The sequence below is a fragment of the Lacerta agilis genome, chromosome 1 (genome assembly GCF_009819535.1).
Source record: "Lacerta agilis isolate rLacAgi1 chromosome 1, rLacAgi1.pri, whole genome shotgun sequence".
Classification (NCBI taxonomy): domain Eukaryota; kingdom Metazoa; phylum Chordata; class Lepidosauria; order Squamata; family Lacertidae; genus Lacerta; species Lacerta agilis.
In genome coordinates, this window is record NC_046312.1 from 94,405,477 (window position 1) to 94,429,672 (window position 24,196).

At 41.4% G+C, this 24,196-nt stretch overlaps 1 protein-coding gene across 2 annotated transcripts in view; it reads right to left on the reverse strand.

Moving 5' to 3' along the window:
* Positions 1–2,418: 2,418 nt before the first annotated feature.
* TMEM163 (transmembrane protein 163) overlaps positions 2,419–24,196 on the reverse strand; it is a 106,937-nt gene continuing 85,159 nt past the window's right edge. For both annotated transcript variants that reach the window (XM_033163873.1, XM_033163864.1), the window contains 4 exons: positions 18,400–18,496; positions 9,907–10,018; positions 3,960–4,101; positions 2,419–3,542 (listed from right to left, as the gene is read on the reverse strand). In XM_033163873.1, coding sequence (XP_033019764.1) covers positions 3,482–3,542; positions 3,960–4,101; positions 9,907–10,018; positions 18,400–18,496 — 412 coding nt within the window. In that variant the 3' untranslated portion in view covers positions 2,419–3,481. The remainder of the gene's footprint in view (positions 3,543–3,959; positions 4,102–9,906; positions 10,019–18,399; positions 18,497–24,196) is intronic.

Here is a 24,196-nt window from a genome sequence, read left to right on the forward strand (position 1 = left end):
GTTCAGCAGAGTAGTAGGTTAAGGTTTAATAAGGATTTTAATCTGTTTCACAAGCACTGATTATGTTTTTTAAAACAATACATGCTTGAAATTTTGTGGGGGTGGGTTATTTCTTAAATTGTGTTCCGTTATATTTTGTTTAAGCAGGTTGCTTCACAGCAAGTAACTGTAAAATTAGAAGATTAACAACATGGGAAACTTAAAACCAAGGTGTAAATATGTCTGTATTCTCATGGCTGACAATGCTTCCTTCCCCCCACTCCCCACCCCCACCAACTGTTGTAGGGCAAACTAGGGTAAATTTTATTTTTTTCAATAAACTTTTTCTTGTGTGACTGTGTTGTTTTCACCCTTTCTTCCATCCAACCACACTGTGCTTGAAAATAAAATTAAGACCAGAGTTTTCTTATAAATGACTCTGATAGTTATTAAAACAGAGGAAGCCAAAAACACACTTTTCCCTCTTCCAATAATTGAACCTTTCTGCTTTTTTGTTTTGTTTTTTGTTTTTAAAGAGGGATAGTTACATTGCATAATAGACTATCTTCCCAATGCAGCTGATATTGTTCTGCTATAAAATTCATGAAATCAGCCTTACACATAAGGGCGTGAGGCCTGGTTGATAGTTTCACAGCACAAACTCTGTATGCCTGAAACAAAGGTTTCAGAAAAACAGTAGAAGCCGTAAATATGTGCCAAGTATGAATATCAGTTGCATTACCAATCAATCTATACACCATGGGTTCTGCAGGGGCGTCGCTGGGGAGGGGCGGTAAGGGTGGTACGCCCCCAGTGACAGGGGAGGGTGGGGGTGACAAGCGGCGGGTGGGGGTGACAAGCGGCGGCCCCTCCCGCCACTCCCACGCGCCGCCGCTCCCTCCGTCACCCCGGGAGCAGCAGCGCTGCAACTGGCCCGGGCGGAGGCGTCATGCGCATGGAGCGACGCCCCACCCCATGGGTGCCGCTTGGCTTGCCGCCCCCGGCGGCTAGCTACGCCCCTGGGGTTCTGCCAGCTCCTGGTACATTTTGTACCAAGCTCTTGGGGCCTATTGGTACATTTGCAAACCACAGAAACTTATGGGCACTAACCAGATGCATGGTGCGACTATTCTGTTTGCTATACAATCAATGCTTCTTTCAAGGCTGGGAAAGGAGATGCTGTGGTCTTTTGGGAATACAGTGGTACCTCGGGTTACAGACGTTTCAGGTTACAGACTCTGCTAACCCAGAAATAGTACCTCGGGTTAAGAACTTTGCTTCAGGATGAGAACAGAAATCGTGCAGCAGCGGGAGGCCCCATTAGCTAAAGTGGTACCGCAGGTTAAGAACAGTTTCAGGTTAAGAACGGACCTCCAGAATGAATTAAGTTCTTAACCCGAGGTACCACTGTACCTCTATTGGCACATGTATACTCACTGGTATCATATTGGCAATCTGTGCTGTACACCAAGGGATCTTTATTTAACCATGCCAAACACACACACACACACACACACACACACACACACACACACAGAGCTGGGATCCTAAGCTTTTGTTCTGTGAACAGAAGGAATTCCTGGAGGAAAAGTCCTCTATGCAGAGAAAGCTAGCTGGCCAATTCATTGCTTGGAATCCACGACTCCTTTTTTTTTTGTAACAGATCCTTCCTAGAGTGGGAGAAAATATTTGCATCATTTCTACCAACTGACCCCATATGTTGCTGTAGTGGACTAGGTGCCAAATGTGTTTAATAGGGTTTCTCTGGAGGAGATTATAGACCTGATTTCTTACGAGAATCCTAATTTCTGAGGTGGTAAGATGTCACGTAGAGAATGAACTTCATTGTTAACACTGTCAGACACTCTTTCACAAGCAGTTTCAGGCAACTGCACTTCCGTGTTTTTTAATTGGAGATAAGCATTTTTTTAAATAAAAATGTTTAATGCCTACATCTACTACCATCAGTCTCACATTTTGAGCTCTGTGCAGATTTACTATATAGCAGGTGTAAGAAAAAACAAATAAAAGAAGGGTAGAGGAGCTGCTGTGTTGGTTACTCAGTATGTGACTATATGTAAACTTTTATTCCACATACGTATTTCTGTGGAAGCTGCTGCTTGGGTAAACGTCTCATTTCTACCTTTGCAAAATGCAGTATCAAAACAGTAAGAGGGACGAAGTTATGTTTTGATAATTTCTTCATACTCACCAAATGTTAAGCTCATGTAGAAAGGGCTTCAGAGCTGAAAAAATGGCGGCAACATTTCAGAGGGCTTTTGTACAAGGCGACTTGTTCTATTGAGGAAGCAATCTTGAACACACTTACAAGTTAGTAAGCACCATTGAAGACAGCAGGACTTAACTTTAAATAAAGTACATAGATTGTATTGTTAATGTATTATCTAGAGAGCTTATTTAAAGGTTAATTACAGGTACTGTATAAAATAGGTAACAGCTTTATTGATTTACATGATGTGAGTCATAACTTGTAATCCAGATATTAAATTACATAAGTTGGTGGGTGGGAACATGGAACACCTACAGAATAGCCTAACTAACAGTAGAAAGGCTATCTTACTACCACCTTGAAACCATCACTTTTACCAGACAGCAGGACACCCATGTATTTACCCATATATACCGCTACATAAGTGCATAACACAGCCATAAACATATAATCAAACTCTAGCCCCTCTTGCTTTTGCCTGTACATTAACACCTTGTGCTTATTTTGTCTGTGCAGCTTAATATATTTCATAATGTGTTGCTTTATATTTATGCAGTGCAGAGAATTTTAGAAAATAGTATGAAATTCACATTAGATTCTTTGAATTTAAAAATGGAGCAGTTTGGGGAAGGGGGTTGTTTTGAGGCTGGGGGGAGGGAATTAATTCCATGCTTCAAGTAGTGTCTGTTGGCCCCCATAAGCTAAGTACAATACCACTGAGTTCTGTACAGAAGACATTGGGAATGTCTCACTTGCTGGCACATTCTGGAACATTGGTGGCAACATAACTAAAGGCCATCTCTTGTCTATATCAGATGCAGTAGTAGTCTCTTGTCTACAGAAGCTCATGCCACAATAAACCTGTTAGTCCTTAAAGTGCCATGGTAAAAGACTACTGTGGCTGCACCCTTTCGGGTTTGGCTCCTTTATATAGGCATCTGTTGTGTTGAAGAACTCTTTAATATTCCAGAAGACAAAACATGGCGCCTTGATTAGAACTGTGAACTTTGCTCATCTCTGTTACCATTTGCAGGATTTTAAATAGCACACACAAAAGAAAACGGTTGCTTGTTGCTACTTTTGCCAAGATCTAAGCAGTGTACATATTTGCCTAATTGTACAGATTGACCTTTTTCTTGGAAAGATAATGTAAAAAGAAAATATACCATGAGAAACAAAGTGCAATCTTGTAAATATAATTGGCACCGTTTGCCAGGATGTAGTACGTTATCACATTTTGCAAAATTTTATTCAGTCCATGGAGCTCTGTCCTTATTCAAACATTTCATAATGACGTGTTTGCCGTACACGAGGAACCATGTCCACAAGTAGTCTGGAAATGAAAGCACATGTTGATGAAGGACAAAAGTCACAAGTTGTGAGCAGAAAATCATGGACAATGGTGCTGGAAGATTTTTGAGAATATATCTTTGTATTCTATCCAGAGCTCAACCACTCCAAAGTGGATTTTGATAAGATGGATTCTAAAAGGTGTTCTAAGCAAGGCATGCAATTATAAGTCACCCAATATATTGATATTTAAGCAATGAAACTTTGTAGTAATAAGGTAGTAAGAGCAATGGTAAATAATGAAGATGCAACACAGCAAAGTAAGTGCAACATCTCAGGAAATGGTGTTGAGGCTGCTACCCCATGCCTCAAGCATCATATACAAGGAACAGATCATCACAGTATCTGATAAGCATGCAAACACAAAGAATAAGGTGAAAAAAGGAACAACTGCACTTACTTAGCTCCATAGGCAAATATTGTCAGTCCAATTAGAACACCTATACTTCCATCCAGGTACCAAACAGCAGCATTGTGTTTAAAAACCTCCGCACTTATAAGTATGGAGAATCCCATTATTCCTCCTACCAGAGAGTTGAAACCTGAGATAAAAAGTATAAATTTAGACTTGTCCAAGAACCAGAGAGTTTGCTCATGAGTTTAATGAGTTACATTGTCAACTCACATAAAATAAACCCACTAATAAATTTAAGCTTTTCCAGGTACCGGCCACAAGATGTCACTCTGATCATGCCTCTCACATGAAAATACTGACCACATTGATAGTGCAGGGTGTTTTTTTAAATCAGACTTTGCTTATATTTACATTATGATAGTAGGAATCTAGGATAAAAGTGCAGATAACATGCATCTCCCTTCATCACAGAGCTTGTTCTGTAGGTTTTAAGGAAACCTATGACAGCTTGGCTAACTCTCAACCACCCTTCATTTCCTTTTCCCTAGAGGTCTCTCTGTATATGGTGAAAGAGCCAGAGTGTCTGAGGCTTTAGGAATTCATAAGCAACAGCCCTAGTAATCCTCTGCATCCAAGTGCTAAGGGTGGTTTTTGTATTCACTGCAGTGCCTTGGAATTTCCACCACTCACCCCACCTTTGAATAGTTAATACTTGCACTTCAAACTACTCCATTTCTTCCTAGTTCTCACTCAGGTACCCACACCATTTTACAGCAATGCGAATCAAGCATTCTAACTTCTCTCTCCAATCCAGTTTCGCTCTATGCATGTCTATCCAGCACCTGCCATCTACACACCCCATTCGTAATTAGATTCCCCCCATCTCTGCTGCCTCTTAGGGTGCCGGTCCAAGCAGAATGCTGTCTTTGGGTGCTTCCAGATGCGGGCCAATAGGCATTTCAGATCAGACTGCTATGTGTGTATTCAACATGTTAGTTTCCACACATTCCTGTTTGTGCCCCCCCCCCCCCGCAGTCATGGCTATTCATTGCTGTTCCACTGCTTGCCACTCACACTAGCAGATGGAGGTTGCTGGAATGACTCTGGAGGGCTTTTTGGTTGTACACTCAAGTTACTGCTACCCTGCCATTCATTGCTTTTTCTGTTCTGGGCATGCCCCAAGGCACTGATGCACTTTGCCCTCACCACCTAATCATATACAGAAGGTGCCTAAATGTGTGCTGGGAGTGGGTGCCTTATTTCATGAGCACCCAATCTCTTGCTGGGGGTGGGCACTGAAGATCCCCTTGGGGGGGGGGGAATCACTAGAATGAAAAATACTTATAAGGGCAATAAAAATAGCAAAAGCACCCTACTTCAGCTCAGCCTAATGGCAACCAGCCTTCCCTTGTGCACCATACTAACACCTAGGGATGCTATTTACCTATCTGGCTGGCCACAAGATGTCTTTCCTATGCAATGAGAAGTCTTTGAGAAAATGCAGTCCTGACTAGTGCTGGTGAAACATAAAATACTGCCTTGCCTGTTGTGCTGTTGCTGTTCTATCCATGTTTAGAAGAGGCTACTGATTATACCGCACAACAAATTAATATTTATTTAACAGAATTGGTATACCGCTTAATTGTAAATAAAATCTCCAAGCGGTTTACAAAGAATATAGTTTGGACTGTGGGAAACAGAAGAAAGCTTGGAGAATGGGACTTGCCTACCCTCCATCCCAGCCCCCCAGCTTTGTAAATGGATTACTTCCAGATTCTAATGAAATTTGCATTTGGAGAGAAAAGGATTAATGAGGCCAGAGTGACTGCTTAAAGTTCCTTAATAGTCAAGCTGCCAGCCTCATCCCTTGTTAGGAAAGTTACAGGTAAATAGCCCCGAATCCCCAAGTTAATAGCTAGAGTTAAGAAGCATATCTCCAAACTAAGGACAACCTTACACAAGTGTGTACATGCACACATTTGCCCATAGAAAGATATAGACAGAAACAAAGAAAACTGCAGTTCAAATCAGGAAGGCAGAATGAGCTTTTGAAGATCTGATGTAGGAGCAGTGATTTCAATAATGCTATGTTCTGTCTCCACCTATGCTCAGCTGAATATTACAAAAAAAACCTATTAAATCACCAATGATTTGTTTTCCAAAGGCAGCCATACCTGGATGAGCACCACTCCTAGATGATTTCACCACTTGGAGAAATGGTAGTGTACATAATACTATGTACTATGGGTTCACCTTATGTCTCAGTAGCAGGGTCTGTCCAAAACATTTGGGCACTTAAGGCAGACCTCCAAATGGCACTCCCCCTCCAAGGGAAGAGGAAGGGGGTGCAGTGGGTGCGGAACGCCCCGAGTGTCACCACTGAGGGGGATGACAAAATGCCGGGACGGCACTCACCTGGGAGAGATGCTGTGGCTTGGGCGTGCGCAGGCTCCATGCTGCCCAAACGGTCCGCCAAGTGGGAGGAGGCGGGCAGACTCCGGAGGTCCTGCGGCGTGGCGCCCCAAGAAGTTTCCTCCGCTCCTGCCCCCCTCACCAGGGGAGAAGGAGTGAGGGAAGGTTTACAACAGAAACAAGTGGTGGTGGGACCTGCTGTCCTGGTGGTTCATGCTGCCTGAGTCATGGGTGGGCTGGCCCTGGTCAGCAGCAATTTACAAGGGTAAATAGATAGTTCAGTTATCTATTGCTATCCACAAGTCTCTGCCTGCTGACCAGGTTCTATCTTGAGCCTTCCCAGATACCATATTGTCTGTTAACATGAGAACATTGGCAAGCCTAATATATGCCTCCTCACTTAGCATGTTTTTAAACAATTAACTAAGACTAAATACACGAGACATCTGCAGACTTAAAAAAAAGAAATCCCTGTTAGATAGAAAATGCTGAATTCTGTCCCCCACTCTGTGCTGTCTATAAGAAACTTACAGTTCCACAGGCTGTCACGGCAGGAAGCAAATTAACAGGAATCAGAAAAGTGCTAACAGGCAAAAGAGACATACTAATTCACTTTGTGCAACTGCTGCTTCCACCCTCTTGCTGTATTGCTTGCTCGTGGGTGGGAATCTCACCCTCCTAAAGATTATATTCCACCAAAAGCCAAAAATACAAAGGGAGAAATCTGTGCGTAGCTGCCTGCCTAAAATAGCTAGAATGCACAGACACCAGGCTAATTACAGAGTTTAGTCTCTAATTTAGCTAACAATAAAATCAGCAGCAACACAATTATCACGACGTAATTAATGGAAGAGAAGTTCCTCAGCTATTTGCAAAATGCAGGACTACTTAAAAACACTGGTAATCATGGCCTATTAAACAGGTAGAGAAGTGGGACAAAACATTCTATCCGTTTTACCACTGAGCCAATTCAGATGGTCTTATCTTGGTTTAATAAGCAGAGATATGAATGAGCCTTGTTTTATCAACACACACAACCGTTTTGTGCAAGCTGCAATTAAACCCAGAAGTCTCTAATTCCCAGTTTTGATGAAACTGACATCTGGTGAAACTATGGTCACCAGCTCTTAACAAGCCAAGGTATTTAAACACAACTTCCAACCATGGTTAGAGACTTTCTGGTTTAAATCACGACTGGTCTGCACAGACAGGCAAAAAACTCCTTAATATTTGGCTTATTCATCAACTGAAACACCACTGTTATATACAACTGAAAATGGCCTGTTTTCAATGGGTCCTTTAATACTGGGGTGGCTAATTTTGGAGTATCTGGCAGCACTGACCCAGGGTGGGGGCAATGCAGAAAAGGAGATATGGCCTTACTTTTAAACAAAAAAGGTGACTTTTTGGGGGGGGAGAAATCCTTGTATAATTCATTCAGAAGCAGCAGCAACAAGCACACCTTCACCCCCAAAATTGCTTTCATTGATTAAGCAGCTGGACTTGACACTGGACTTCTGGGTAGGAGGATAAATTCCCAGGCAGGCACATTTGTTTTTGGGACCCCCAACAGTGGCAGGAAGGGAGCAGCAGCTGGCACAACTCCAGAGCAGGTAAACCTTTGCTGCTTCCATGCTCTGCTTTTGCTGCTGCTCTTCCTAAAAAGGAAAGGGGGAAAGCCAGACCATTCCTGGGGGACCAGAGCGAGAGAGACACACACACAGACATGCAAAAATCACTGAAATGCAGCAGCTGGCCTTGATTATATACTTCTAGGAGTGGTGAGGAAATTAAACAACAACAATTGTTTTGGGGCTAAAGTTGGGCCTCCAAGTTTCAGTAGTTCAAACTTAAAAGCGTCTCAGCACTCTCATCAATCATGGATTTTCTTTTTTCTTTTTTAATTGCCACAATTGTTTGCTCACAGCTGATGGCTCTGACAGCTGTGATGATGTGAAAGCAGTCAGCTTTTTCTACTACCACAAGTACCGCTTGCTCCTCCAACAGTTGTGATCCTTCTTCAACAGTCAAATCATCTAGGGAAATTTTATACTCATGACGCTACACCCCACAGAATATCACAGGGCAGTATTTTCACCCATTCCAGGGGGTGGAAAGAGCAACCCTGAACCTCCTAAAGGAGCCTGTTCCAATGCTTTAGTTTGTAACAATGAACCTCCTGTTTCTTACAACCAATGTTTCACTGTGAGGAGAGGGGCTTATACTAAGAAAGAGAAATGGTCTTTAAGGTACATAGGCCCCAGGCAATTAAGAGCTTCAAAACCTAAGAACCAACACTAGGAAGCTAACCAGCAGCCAGTACAACTGCTGCAGTACTGAGTGAATATGGTCTCACCTCCCAAAATGTACCAGTAGGAAAGAAGTGGCATTCCACAGCTTCCAAATGATCTTTTTGGCACTCTCTCACACAAAGCGCAATGCAGTGCTCATTCCTAGAGACTATAAAAGCTCACTACACATGGCTAGACCCTTTCCAAGAAATACCAGAGCTTAGGTAACACAGATTTTTTTAAAAAAATAATGCTTATATGTTACTTTTCAACAGATCTGAACCATATTTAATTGCATTAAAATGAAATTGGTGGTATCAAAGCATCTGTTTCCAGCTTTTGTTTTCAGAATCACAGAGAGGCACCATGCCTCAGAATACCACACAGCAGGAAAAGCTTATTGCACTCATTTGTCCCACTTGATGGACCACTGTGGGAAACAGGATGACTGCACTACATAGCCTTCGTCTGTGCTCCCTACTTGAATTTCTCATGTCTGCTGTCTTGACTCCTGTAGAATTTTTCATTGGGAGCAAGACAAACAGGGGTTGTCCCCAATAAATAATTACAGTATTCTTGCTGCTGTTTGACATCTTTTCATGCACTACACAGCAGCCGGCATAGACAAAACTATCCAGTATCAGAAGAAGCCTATGATTTGGCCATGCTTTGTGGGCCTCTTATTTCCTGCAACACACACACTCCATCTGACTACTATTAATGCATTCAAGCTCTCCTGACTTGCTTGCAATTATTATTATTATTATTATTATTATTATTATTATTATTATTATTATTATTATTAACTCCTTGGGGTTTACTGGTCTCCACACTTTATTTAAGGGGCTACTTCCATCCATTGTTTTGTTGCTTTGAATGTCTTCATTTTTCTATAGCTTATAGTTGCCAGAAATGCCTAAAATAAAAATATCTGCAAATCAGGGAAGCTAAGGCTGCATACATACAATGCATTTAAAGCAAGCACCCCCCCCCCCAAGAATCATTTGTTAAAAGTGCTGGGAATTATAGCTCTGTGTAGGGTAAACTACGGTTCCTATTAATCTTGGTGCGGGGGGTGGGGTGTCTGTCCTTACAGCATTTGATGATTATGCAGTCCGAATCACATGTTTAATTTAATAGTAAGAAACTCAACAAATCTGTCAGCTACATGTTAACTGGTGGCTCATATCTGTAGCTGTTTTTGTATTTTACCTTATGTTCATCTCACTCATCTTTCATCTTATATTAAAGTAGCCAAAACATAGAGGAATGTGATACTTGCTACTTACCATCAGTTAACAATGCTCTGCTTGTGAGCACATTCCCCAACATAAATTTGATCACTGCCAAAGTAGTGCAAAGGATTCCACTTAAAATAGAAACACTATATAGAAAGTTATCCTGGAAAAGAAAAATGAAAAATATATTATGTGTCACTTTTGCCATGTAATACAAAGCTGTCAAATAAATGTATAGATCTGGGTCCAAGCAAAAAGCTTCTGGAGGTGGCTTTGGCTAGATATATCTGAACAGCTGTGAGTGTGGGCACACATGAGCAATTCACACACATATCTCAATCAGTAAACGTTATCTTCGAAAGGGAACTACATTTCTCTCCCATAGGGATATGTGAGCGTGATGCTCTTACCCTCTCTGTGCAAGAAGGATCAACAACTTCCCCATTCAAACATACTTCAGGAGCATGAAAAAGGTGCAAGATTCAGCAGCACATCTGTTGGAGCACACCAAAGCCTCCCAGGATGGATCAAAAACCACAATGGCTCAGCAGAAAAGGAGGAACTAGCCTCTAGCACAGAGGTTTTACCGGCCCTCGAGCTGCCCGCCAACTGAGCCACCCGCTTGGCAAGCCACCAGCGCGGTGCGGGGACTTGCCAAGCAGCACCGGAAATTGCGTCTGTGCACGCACAGATACTAGAAATCGTGTCTGCGCATGTCCAGATGCCGAAAATTGCATATGCGGCGAAGCGATTTCCAGCCTTGCGCTGTGCATGTCCAGCCCACGGATGCTCTCTGTGGGCTTGATCCGGCCCATGGCCAGATAACTTTGCTGACGCCTGCTCCAGCATCTTGTCTGGCAAGTATCCTGGAAGGGGGAATTAAGTTGCAAGGATGTATACTATGAGAGTAAACATGCAGGTTTTGGGCTGGGTAGCTGCCTGCCCTGAATATGACCACTGATAGCTATATAGCAGAAAACATGGGTTCTGGAGAGTGGAAAGGGGGCAGCCTTGGGAGTAGCCAGGATTTATCTGGGAGGTAGGCTTTATGTTTGGGGGACAGAACAAAGTTATCTGCAACACAACTGGTCAGTTAATTAAGTATTTTTATTTACTTATTTGATTGGGGGGGCAGCTGCACCCACCTGGTTATGCCCATGGGGGCAACTGTGACTGCCTCCCCGCACTTTCCTCTAGCATTATATAGGAATAATGAGAAGGAGAGGAAAAATGAGACCCATTCTCTTTCCCAGCTTCCCTGCTCTATCAGTGCTCATATTCAGGGTCGCTATGCAATCCTAAACCTGATCCCTCCATCTCTTTATAGAACAGGGATGGGGAAGAATAAAAGGGTCCATTTCCCTTTCACCCTTCCAGAAATGCCTCTCCTGCCAGGCATGGACATTTCAAACCAGCCTGGAACAGGAAAACTCTCTTTAAGGGTTTCATTTCATTTCATTGCACATGCCACATGCACTGTCTATTTTTGAACTAGAAATAGGTTATTATACCAACTAAGATCTAATATGAGGGATGCGGGTGGCGCTGTGGGTTAAACCACAGAGCCTAGGGCTTGCCGATCAGAAGGTCGGTGGTTCAAATCCCCATGACGGGGTGAGCTCCCATTGCTCAGTCCCTGCTCCTGCCAACATAGCAGTTCGAAAGCACATCAAAGTGCAAGTAGATAAATAGGTATTGCTCTGGCGGGAAGGTAAACGGCGTTTCCATGCGCTGCTCTGGTTCGCCAGAAGCGGCTTAGTCATGCTGGTCACATGACCCAGAAGCTGTACACCAGCTCCCTCGGCCAGTTAAAGCGAGATGAGCGCCGCAACCCCAGAGTCATCTGCGACTGGACCTAATGGTCAGAGGTCCCTTTACCTTTTAAGATCTAATAAAACAGTATACACATTCTAGGATTTTATTTCAAAGTTGCATGCTCTATGCAAATATTATGACTGAAACACTCTTTACAACCCCAAATTTTATTTAATACAAGTAAAGAGCTGAAATGAAGGAACAGAGGAGGAAAAGCAAGTGTAGGAGGCAAAGGAATCCAGTTTTCAAGTACTTGAGACCAGCGAGATCTGTTCAAGGAATCCCTGCAGTATTTCAATGCATCCACAGAGTGGAGCTACTCACCACAATGTTTGTATGCCTATTCCATGCTTCTTTATGAACCAATACAGCTCCCAGTGGCCCCCCCTCCACCACCTGCCCCAGTATTCCCACTACCACCAGTACTAAGTACCACTGACAAATACGCAGCTAGTACAGCCTAGATTACATTTGGGAGGCAGAATGAATGAGCTGAATTATGAGTAGACTTGTGCACTTCCTGAGGGTCTAGTGAGTTGTGTTGTGCACCACGGGGTCAAGGATAAAAGGTATGGCAAGAGACAAGTGGAAGTGCTTGTTATGAAGATGAAAACTGAAATGGCAAGGAGATGGGCAGTGACCTGGTATCAGCCATCACTGGTAACCCATCAGGAGCCTCAAACAGCATCCCACTTGGTGTGAACGATTACCTTTCCAAATTAATTCATCTTCCAGAAAACTGATCAGAAGAGACACTTTAATACGGTACTAAATTAATAAAATAACCCTGACCATCTGCTGCCATGTCCCCCAGGACCTTTCCTCTTTGTCGCCTCAGATTACCTTCTTGCCATTGCTTCTGAAAATCATTAAATAAGGAATCAAATCCATCGAGATTCATTGTTCGCTACCTCACTAGATTTTAATTGGAGCAACAGCACTGAATTAGAAAGAGATTATTTAAAAAAAACTAAAAAAAACTAAACACTTCCATAATCTGCAACCTTCTTTTGTTTGAAATGAAACTCATTTCCATCCAGTTGTGCCATAATTTATAACTGCATAAGTATATCTATCCCATTCTATCCTAAACATCTTTGCTCGTGACATAATGCAGCTACAAATAATTATGTATTTAACTACGTTTTACACTATGCTTTGATGTTACACTGCCATTCCAGTTACAAAGCCATTTATAAATCCTATACTAAGTACACCCACAGCAAATCTGTGAACAAAGCAGTGTATACACAACAGGCATGAATGTATAGAATCAAGTCTTCTCCCTCAATAATTGCAGTGTTTTTGAACTTTTCCTTCTCTCTCTCTCTCTCTCTCTCTCTCTCTCATATTTTGCTTACAAGACTGCTGGGCCAGAAACACCTCATCTGCTGAGCTTGTTTACTTGTTCACAAACCTTAATTTGCATCTCTGCATACATATCTATTAGCATATGCAAATTTCTATCACAGGTCTGTGCTTTGAGTCTTTTAAGTGCTTGGTTGTGCCCCTGATAGAGAAGAAGTGGGGAAAAGAACAGGGAACACTTTTCTGTCCTTTTTCTTTATGGTTATGCAATGACTGAACTGCAAGGCAAGCTGAAGTCTTATCATATATTTCACTATACTAGCATATCCATCTCAATAAAAGCACTTGGGGCATCACCATGGAAACTGCACATTACAAAGAGCAAACAAGGAAGGTATTTGTGGCACACTACGACTCCTTGCTAATGTTGTATCCTTGCATCCAGTTTTATACAAAAGCCATGCTTACAAGTATAGTGTGGATGCCCTCTAGCCCAAGAAAATATTGTTGTGTGGCAGTGACTTCAGCTGTTTTAAAACCACTTAATGCCCATCATTAATGAGAGTGCTGGTTTCATAAACAGGCAACACACAACTTCAGGATTGCTCATACCTGAGGATGTTCTTTCAAGAGTGTTTCTTTCTTACTGCACTAAAGCATCACTATTTGTTCCTTCATGCCTTGCACTGGGTGAACACTGTATGTAAAATTTAAGACTATATAACAGGTTCCTGTAATTGACTCAAGTGCCTTTCTCTCCCTTCAAGTAGGAAATTTAGGAAAAAGTAATTCTGTGCAATGGAGCCTGCATTTGGTTAATGTACAACCGTACTAACTGCAATGCAGATACTGCTCACAGAGAATATCTACTTCCCATAAATGAAAGTTTGAAAACCAGAGTAATTAAGACAAGGAAAGAAGGAATTTGGATTTGATCCTAATACTGAAAATAATAATAATAATAATAATAATGATGATGATGATAATAATAATAATAATAAATAGAATAGCTCTCAGAAACTGGGCAAATATTTAAAAACAACCATAGGTACAAACCAAGAAATAACATTAGTATAAAATTGTGGCTCATACCATATCCACTGTATATTTGCAACTGGGTGGTGAAACTTCCTGTATGGGACTAAGAGAAGCTATCATGCAGATGCACCCAAATTCTATTTGTATACACACACACACACACACACACACACACACACGTGATATACTCCACATAATTGATTTTTACCTAAACTGTGTTGTTGTTGTTTTAACTCCCGGAGGGGTAATATAAAAACGAAAAATGTATCGTAGCATCTTGAAGACCAACAGTGGTAAAGCAAGGGCTGGACCTGGGGGCCACAGTCCCTGGTGCCCATGATATTGCTACCCAAAGTGTGGCAGATGATGGAATTGTGAAAAACAAGTCCAGCATCTTTGTTCAGCCACTAGGTCACAAGTGTATATGCTGCCCTACACCAAAACACCACAGCAATTTAAAGCACAAAAATGTATTAACCACACAACCCAATAACATCAATTATTTCATGCTACAAAGCTGCTTTTGCTGTTCCTACATCATTTCAATTTGGCATGCTATCACCTTTAAACCCATACACACACACACACACACACAACTGTTCTGTGAAGGAAGCATACTTTGATAAACTCAATTCATGGAGTGACCAAAGTCAGTGCAATATTGTGTGCACACAACAGTGCATTCTCAAGAGGAGCACCACCAGTTCCCCAAAATTACCCTTTTAGCAAATATACATCTAAGATGTGACTGACTGTGTGCACCAGCACAGTCGCAGATCTGGTAACAAACAGGATCAGTGTGTGAGCGGCACTGCTGTAGTCCTAGTTTTCAACCAGTACATTGCGTCTCTTAGACCAGATGTATTTTCACTACTCATCTAAAAGCACAGCTAGTGTTACAAATAATAGCTTCTTAAGATACATTTTTAAACTGGAACTTCAGCTTTCCTTTGTTGTGGCAAACGAAGTAACCTTATTCCCATCCTAGCAAACAACATCCTGGATCATACTAATGAATGTAAACTGCACTGCCACCGCATGGATGATACTGCTGCCTGGGGAAATAAACACACTCCCTGAATTGCAAGTAGCTATTGATTTAGCACACCAAGCAAATGGTTGTACTCTCCCTGGCCCTTTGAGTTGCTTTATCAAACAAGAAATTGTATGCATTTTGTGGTACGTAACAAAAGAGATAACCTATTTTGGGGGATATGGAATTATAATAAATTGCTGAATTTACAGTCTACAACAAGAAGAAGAAAAACTCAAAAAGGTTGTTAGTTCCTTTGAAATAAATTAATAGCTTAACTAAAAAAACATGTCAAGACTAACAGCACTCTTGAAAGTAACTTTCAGAAAACCATTTTCAAAATATGGGCTGTTTTTCATGCCACTATACCAAGCTTAATAATCTCCAGTTGTATGCAAAGTGCTCTAGTGCAAGGAACTTAAAATATATATATATTTCAGAAAGCAGGATATTCAGTAAGGTTACAGCATTATTTTAGACCGATTCTCAGTGGGTTACCTTCTCTTAGAAAGTACAGAGATTATTTAGAATTAGCCCCAAGTGCAGTTGCTTGACTAGCTTTTACTTGCTCACTATAGTAAAGAGCCCAAGGCCACTACTAACACAATTGCAAAACTGAAATGATTTTTGGGATGATGCAATTTGCAACAGAGGGCAGTAGCAGGCCACAGGAATATAAGATGCGATGACAAGAGTTGCAGCAAGCAGAGTCAAATCAATCAAAGAAGACAGCAACAAGGTTATCTCAGAGTGCTATCTACAGGTCATCAACAATCCATCCTGGACTGTGGGGAAAGAAACCTCATTCAAGTTCATACAAGGCTTCCAGCCAATGAGCTGTAAGTAAATGAAGGCATAAGGAAATGTTACCTTTGCATCATGGGAACATCTATGGCATGCCTAGATGCAGGCTGCTGGTACAAGAACTGACTCTGAAACTGAAATAACACCAAAATGGCCCCAGGAAACCCAGAATGAAACTTTTATGCAGTCTGCTAGTTCCCAGGCCTTCCTTGCAACTCAGGCCTCTCTGGCTAGGAACCGAAAAGATGCACCACAACTTCACAAGAGGACTTTCTAAGCTGCAGCAATCTGAAAAACTTGGGGTAAAAGACAAAAGGGTGCCTCCGCCATTCCATGCACAGAAGCTAACACAAACGCTGCCTTCCAGCATATTTGTGCACCCTGCGTACACCCAGAGACACAAGCATCTGTTGGCATTCTTAATTATGCCACCTGAGGCAGCCACCTCACCCTTACTAATGATAGGGCTGGCCCTGGTGAAAAAGGGTGTCCCTTGATAAATAGAAAATTCATTTGAGCATTGTGAAGGTACCTTACAGCAGCAGCTTCCAAAACTGATTCTGAACTGCACATTATATTGAGTGATTAGTCAATATAATCCATACCTACAGCATATTGAGTGTGGACATGGAACACCCTGATCTGAATCCCTGCAACACTATGGTCAAGTGGCCTTGACCAAGTTTCCATCTTTCAGTCTGAAACTACCTCACTAGGTTGCTGTAAGACTGAAACACTCCGCTCTGAAGTCCTCAAAAAAAGGGGGAAGAGAAACATTAAGCCCTAAAGTGGCCTAGAAACAAATGCAGACTAGAAGCCCAGCATAAATAAAATTTATACCTGTCCCATTCTTTGACATAAAATGTTTTAATCTGCTATGTAAATTATATTGCTCCAAACCAAGAGTTAAATGTTATCTTTCTTAACATTTAAGGAATGGCAACATTTTCTAGTGGAAAAGCGTTGTTTCACAACCGCATGACTCAAAATCAGAGTCATGCTGCTTAAATTTTACACCAAGCTAGGAAAGCCTATTCTGAAAAGAAGCTTAATTCATGAAATCTGATATTTTCAAATAAATTAACATTTGTAAAAGTCTCTGGAAAATATGCTCCTTTGTGTCAATTTAAATGGGTTACAATGCACTACATGGGCTTCATTCTCAGACACTGTTGGGTAAAATTCCACACTTATGTAAATGCAATCTGAACTCTAGCACAAAATACTATTTTGAAGACTCTAAACTTTCACTTTAAACTGCTTCAAGCCTTTAGGGATGTAGGCGTGAATTATTATTTTTCCAGTAACCCAATTCACACATAAGAGGTGGCTCTTTAATCCAAATTATGAACAAAATCCAGCTGTATGTGGAAAACATCCAAACATATTAGTAACCCATTAATATATGTGCATCTCCATGTATTACCCATATAGAAACCTATCGTGTCCATCTGTCCTCTTTTATACAGAACAAATGTCTGGTTATTTTACAGAAGGAGGTTTTGATCTCCATTGCAGGCCAGAAAAGCATATGAGGGAAAGAAGGCAGCAGGATGATTGCCATATTACTTTATTGCCATATTACTTGACAGTGATATTCAGTAATAATATGATTGCCATATTACTTTGCAGTACTTTATTACTCCTTTCACACATATAGTAAGTTGGAGGCAGCACCAATATGCTGTGCATTTCCAGCACTTGTGATTTGCATAATTTTGACAACTTCTAGACATGCAGCATGAGTGTTCGTCCGTGAGTGTTTGTGAATATTGTTCAATGTTCACTTTCACAGCCTGTATACAAGGTCACCAGTTTTGCAAAGCAACAACATGCTTGTAGCCTCAAGTTGACATATGGTTTCTCGGCTGCAGCAAGTTATGGAACATAAATTTACAGTTTAGGAAATGTAAGTAAATCTGAATCCAACCCATTCCACCTTCTTCTTAAAGCTTCCCTAGATTCTCTCTCTTTGGATTAAAGCTATATCTCTCCAGATGTTGTTGGACTCTACAACTTCCTTCAGACCTGGCCAACATGACCAATTACCAGAGTTTAACGGAGATGTAATCCAGCAATATCTGAAGGGCCACGGCCTCCTCTTTTCTGTTCTAATCATTCCTAGGTCCATTGTCTAAAGCAGTGTTTCCCAAACTTGGGTCTCCAGCTGCTTTTGGACTACAGTTCCCATCATTCCTGACCATTGGTCTTGCTAGCTAGGGATGATGGGAGCTGCAGTCCAAAAACAGCTGGAGACCCAAGTTTGGGAAACACTGGTCTAAAGTGTGAAATACAGTGGAATTTTTGATTTGTAGAAGTGATTTTAGTTATTATTGCAAAGAAAAACCATATTTGGAGCTCAAAAAAGATAAATATTAGTTAATGGTCAAATACATACATTAAAGATAGAACATTTTCATGCAGTTCTGTTGAATTATACAGGGACCAAGCCATAAGTGGACACAGGCATGTGCCTCCAATACCATATTATTCTAAAGCTAGATTTTAAGTTTTTCATTTTAAGAAGGTAAAATAAAATGTCTTACCACTTCTGGAAGCAATTTAATTGCAAGGTCGTGGATGGCTTTGATCACTATACATAGCGAAGACAGGATAAATATCACACCCAAGATGACACAGGCGCTGTAAAAAAGAAGAAAGGAAGAAATATTTGTAACTCATTTGGAGCTTTGTGGCCTATTGATTGATGGCACACAGGATTCTACAATGAACATAATGTTCTGAGAATGAATATCTACTGAAGTCCTAGAGGTTGCTATAATGAATGAAGAGAAGCACACTCTGCCCTTTGCCATCGGACAGGAAACCAAAGGCCACTGGGAAACTGCTCCTCCTACATTCCATGAAAAATTATCAAAGCAGGGGGAGAAAACATCACTGCAATCTTGAGGGAAAATCATCACTGCAAGGGGGAAGATCAGCCTGGCCCCATGCAACAGCAAGGGTTAAATATCAGATCCTTTTAATCACAAGAACGGAAAAGAGAATCACTGTTAGGAACTCCAAGGTCTGAATTAGACATTTTGAGGTCAAATGATGCATGCCCTATCAACTAGTAAGCTACCAGAGTCTGAAGATCCTCAGGCCTCATGGTCCAGGAGCTGGGAGGCCGGGCAGGGGCAGTTTGACAAGGTAAATGTGTACAAACGTTCTAGGAAGCGTTTAGCAATTTTCCAGTTGTATTTCCCAGTGTTTAGAAGTTTAAATGATACTGTGTAAATAAGATAGAAACCTATGCAGAGGTTTCTAATCTGCAATTTAAAGTAGAAACTGTGCTGCACTGCTAATGGAAGTCATTTTTAGGGATTTCTCTATCTCAAATAAATCCTATGTAAACAGAACTCCTGGTAACCATGGTGTTTTGAACATCTCCCAGACTATTCTGATAAATGATGCTGTATGATAATTCCTTTTGTAACCAGCATCTGTTTTCTTTATTATAAGATGTAAAGAAGCAACGATTCTCATCTGGCATTCAGTGTCTTGTCACCTATTGGGAGCGCAGTCTGGGGCTGTTATAATTAGCACAGCAGTGCGCTACTATTTTTTACCCTGTAGACATTAGCCAATCTGGAGGTTTGGCAGAACATGCAAAATTTACATCAAACTCATTAAAGAGGCTGCAAAGGAGTCAGCAGGGTTCTGCCAAGCTTAAGAAATGCAAGCTCAAGTTGTGACATCGTCACAACATTTTGTGGCATACCATAATCAGAATTGAAGACATGGGGCCTTATGCTAGAGCACATTTGCTGGCGATTCCAAGATGCTAAAGCTCTGTGTTGCTCTCCCAGGAACAACTGCAAGAGCAGGAAGGAAGATTGGCTGCACAGATCACTGCAAAACCAGACAGGATTTTCTCACTGGTGTTACAGCAATCCTGTCACTGGAGAAATGAGGACAAACCTTCACTGATCTTAGGATAAATATTCAACACTCCGTGAAGGCAGACATCCAAAATAAACTTGTGCAAGGTAACATCCTCTACCTGTAGCAGAGATCGCACAGGCAATAACGGCACTGCGGGACTCTTGGCAAAGCTGATGCACTCAAGAGTGTGTCTATACCAAAATGTATCCTTAGCACTCGGCCCAACCTTTGCTTCTGCATCAACTCCCAGCCCAAACCAACTTGTTTCCATTTGTTTCACTAAGCCAAGTCTCACTGATGCAGACAGGAACAGGTGCAATTTTTTATTTAAAAAAATTAACTGGCTCTGATCATTACTGAGCCAATCTTAATTCAGAAATTATCTGTCCACACCACTGAGAGCTCCCAAACCCCTTCCTTTCTACCGACACCTGTCCACTGATTCTTTGACCCACTTTCTTTTCTACCCCACTTTCTTGGGTGGCAGTTCTCCAGTGGTGGCAGCAAACAGGGAAGGGAAGAATTTCTGCAAGTAGCAACACTATTCTGCCAATAGCAGCAGACACAAAAGGAAAGGCCTCTCCATCTTCCCCTCCCATACCTGATATACTACTATGCAGTATGCCAGGCTACAAACAGCCTGTGGAAATGTAGCTTCCCCAAGGCAAACATTGCAGTAGACCTTGAGAAAATGATATTTCACATATGTGGCTTACAATTTTCACACAAAATGGGGAGGCTTAAAATAAGGGTTTTACTCTCTATCCTAAATTTGTTGCCTCCTTTTCTACCCAGCAGAGAGGAAACATACAAGGAATCAAAATTTGAATAGCTTATTACATCAAAAATCAGAAGCTTGTGTCCACATCAAATGGGATAAAATGTACAGGAAACTATGGCTAAAATGGAAATTTGTGTTTCAGGGTTATTAAAATAATAATTCTGTGGCAGCTGCAACAGACAACAGCTATCAGTTTATATTTATATTTATATATTTATATTTAAGTATATATTTAAGTTTATATTTAGCAGAATATTGACACCTCGGATAGGTACAATTTGTTTGATACAAACAAAAAGGGAGACGAGCGCTATTATCTTTTGAATGATTTATCACTCATTCATCTTATTTAGCTAGGGCAGCATCTTTTTTAATATACTTGCTGCGAAATTCTGCGGCCATGCAAAATTCATGAGTGTGCCTGTCTTTATACCTATAGTAGAATATCTTAATGGCTGAGGCACTTCTAAGTGTGCTGATTTCTCTCTGCACTGCAGCTAGAATGCTTTATTGTACACTATACTGTTCCAGTGCTAGCAAACGAAAACCTGATAAAACTATAAAGTCACCCAAAGAGATACATAAGAATGAGAAAACAACAATTTTTAATGAAATTATAAAGGGCTATACCTAGAGCACAACACACACACACACAGCGCCTCTCTAGGGTCTGGTAACTTAATCAATGTGACCTGTGATGTAAGGGAGATGCTGGAAAATCAGGTGAAGGCAGTGGAAAATAACTCATTTTTCAAGGATCCCCTCTATTACTGCTCAATACACCATGTATAATTCCCTATTCCATGACTTACTGGGGAGGCAGCCTTGATGGCCTAGCATGGGGTGGGGGAGCAACCAGCACCGCAGACCTCACAGACAACAGGGAAGTGCTTTGCAGCCATGCAAGAAGCTGGAACTGCAGATGGGAGTTAATCTGCATCCACAGAGGGCTCATGAGGAGTGGAGTTTAGGAGCAGACCAGAGTAAAAAGACTTCATCCAGTCCCATCTGATTCTGAGACCTAATAAGTCTTCATCTGGACTTACCCACCAAATATTGCTTACTTTACTTCTGGTTGTGTTGTTTCATCTTAAACAGGCTGGGCCAGTTATCAACGTTGCTATGGATAGCTGTTGGTCACTGTTTTCAGGGTCAGGAGGGAACACTGCCCACAGACAGATTGGATGTATCCTGTGGGTTTTCACCTACTTCATATCAACCACAACTTTCCAGCAGTGGAAGAATCATTGGGCTGTGTAGACCTTAGTAGGGAGAGGTGGGGAAGGGCACCCTAAGCCATCCTATCAGGAGCTGCTGGACCACAGTGCCCAGATTCCTGCACATTATCATAGCACTAGGGCTCTTTAAAGCATTTAAAATCCAAAAGATACAACACATGAGAATAAAAACTTCATAGGAGCCTTTGAAGCACAACCATCTGTTGAATGCATTTGACTTCACCCTCCAGAGCAGCATTCTTGAGTGAAAAGTAATGTCATTATGACCCTTATGCATGGTATCCTTGCTCATTGGTTCCATCGGGGCACAGAATTTTAGGACCCTATTGAGCAGAATGAGCAAGAGAGCCCCCAAACTACTATATACATTGCCTTCTCAAGTAAGAACAGTCTAAATTTACTTAACTGCACTATTGTTCTCTGGGAATCTGAACAGAAGTCATCTAAGCCTGCATACACACAACATTTTATTTTAAAATCAATGAAGACTGAGTACTTGGGTGTGCGTTTTCTGTCTAGTTGACCCATAATCTAGATCTATTGTAAATACTTTATCCCTGAAATGCACTTCTTGAAAACCAGTTTTATTCCAAAAATAAAAGCTCATTGCAGGTTGATTCCACATTTCTTAACAGTGTATCCATTGGGAAACAGATGAAAACTGATGTAACAGAAATGGTGTGTGTATATCCACACCTGCTCAATGATGTTGTGGGTGGGCATATACCAAGACTGCAATCATCACTTCCTTCTTCATTCACCTGCAGCATGTGCAGGGAGGAAAAGGCAGGGATAACCTAATCAGGGGGTCAGTTTCCCACCACACCAACCCTTTTGGATGGAAGCAGCATGTTGAGGACAAGCATGAATGGTTGTGGTTTGGGGGGGCGGGATACATTTTTTGTGCCACTAATTGGCTAGCATATATGCAGCCTAAGAGGGTAGTAAAGTTAAGCTGCAAGCCACTGGCATTATTTTTCTGCCCACATTTTATCAATACAATGAATTTCATGTGCCTCCTGAAGACACTGCTGCACACATGGCAGAGCTTTGTTCACTAGACACAATACATAGTATGTGTTTTGCAGCAGCTGGTTGAGTTGGAACAGAGCCTACAGGTGAGCATGACTTAACATGGTCATTTTGAAATGGTTATTTTTAAGGAAGCTTCCTTCGGTAGTGTGGAAAAAAATGCTCCCAATTCAAGAGACCTAGGAATAGAGCTGCCTGACCTTTGAGATACAAACACTTAGAAACTACATGTGGGAAGTGATAGGAAGCAGTACCAGCAGGTTTAAATAGGTTGGGGTGAAAGGTTTTCTTCCCTGATATGCAAAAAAGGACAACCTCAATGCTTAACAACTTTTGGGGAAAAGGCAACCTGCCGCTACTTAATGGTTTGTGCTGAGCACTATTCAAAGAGCGATACGAAATAGCGGAAGAAGTTCATAAAAATCCAAAATAAGGCCATGAGTATTTCCTCCTTATTGCTCAAAATTAAGATACAGTGGCCTGTAAATAATATATAATGGCAATACGCTCATGAAACTCATTTTTCCCTGACTGACTCCACTTGAATCAATAAAATTGCTTTAAAGTGACCAAATGTGGGGGGGGGGTGGATGGGAGAAATTAATGAAAGAGAAAACAGTTAATTGTTGGTAAGATAAGCTATGCATCTCTACTACAATTTAACAAATGTGTGGAAGGGAACTGCATGTCTGAAAATACATTAGTAAGAGGCACCCAGGAATTTTAGCTAGCCACAATTTCTGGATGGCATTTGTCTTGCCTCTTTAAGCATGCAGCTCCCACCAACACATTACTATGGCCACTGTAGTAGATAAACAATGTTTTGTCTTTTTTATAAATCTGAAGTGGCCCAATGTCAAAAACAAAACTAGTAACTTCAAAGCAATTATTCACATAGGCAAATGTCTACGTGAGCCATCAAAACTAGGGCTGGGATAGGGAACCTATGGCCCTCCATATAATGTTGGATCAAACTCCCATCAGCCCCAACCAGCACCGCCTATAGTCCAGAATGATAGGAGTTAACAGTCCAGCAACATCTGAAGGACCACAGTTCCCCACCTCTGGATTAGGGATGTATAGGATGCTGCTTTTTGTTCTGTTTTGAGTGAATAGAACCCTAAATGTGTGTTTATGCCCATGTGGTGGTCGCATCCCCTTCTCTTTCATATGATTCCTTCATCCTACAAGCAGAGCTGTGATGTCATGATGACCACCTACTGGATAAGAATGAATCTGTAACAGCGTGTGAAGTTGTCTGCATCTCTTTGTGAGGCTAGCCCTCAGGCTTTCCAATCTCAAAGGCTTTTTCTGTTTCGAGTCATCCCTCTGAAAATTGTTCAGCCACTCCACTGTTCCATGTAAGAATATTCAGCGATGTTTTGTTGCAACTGCTATTTTACA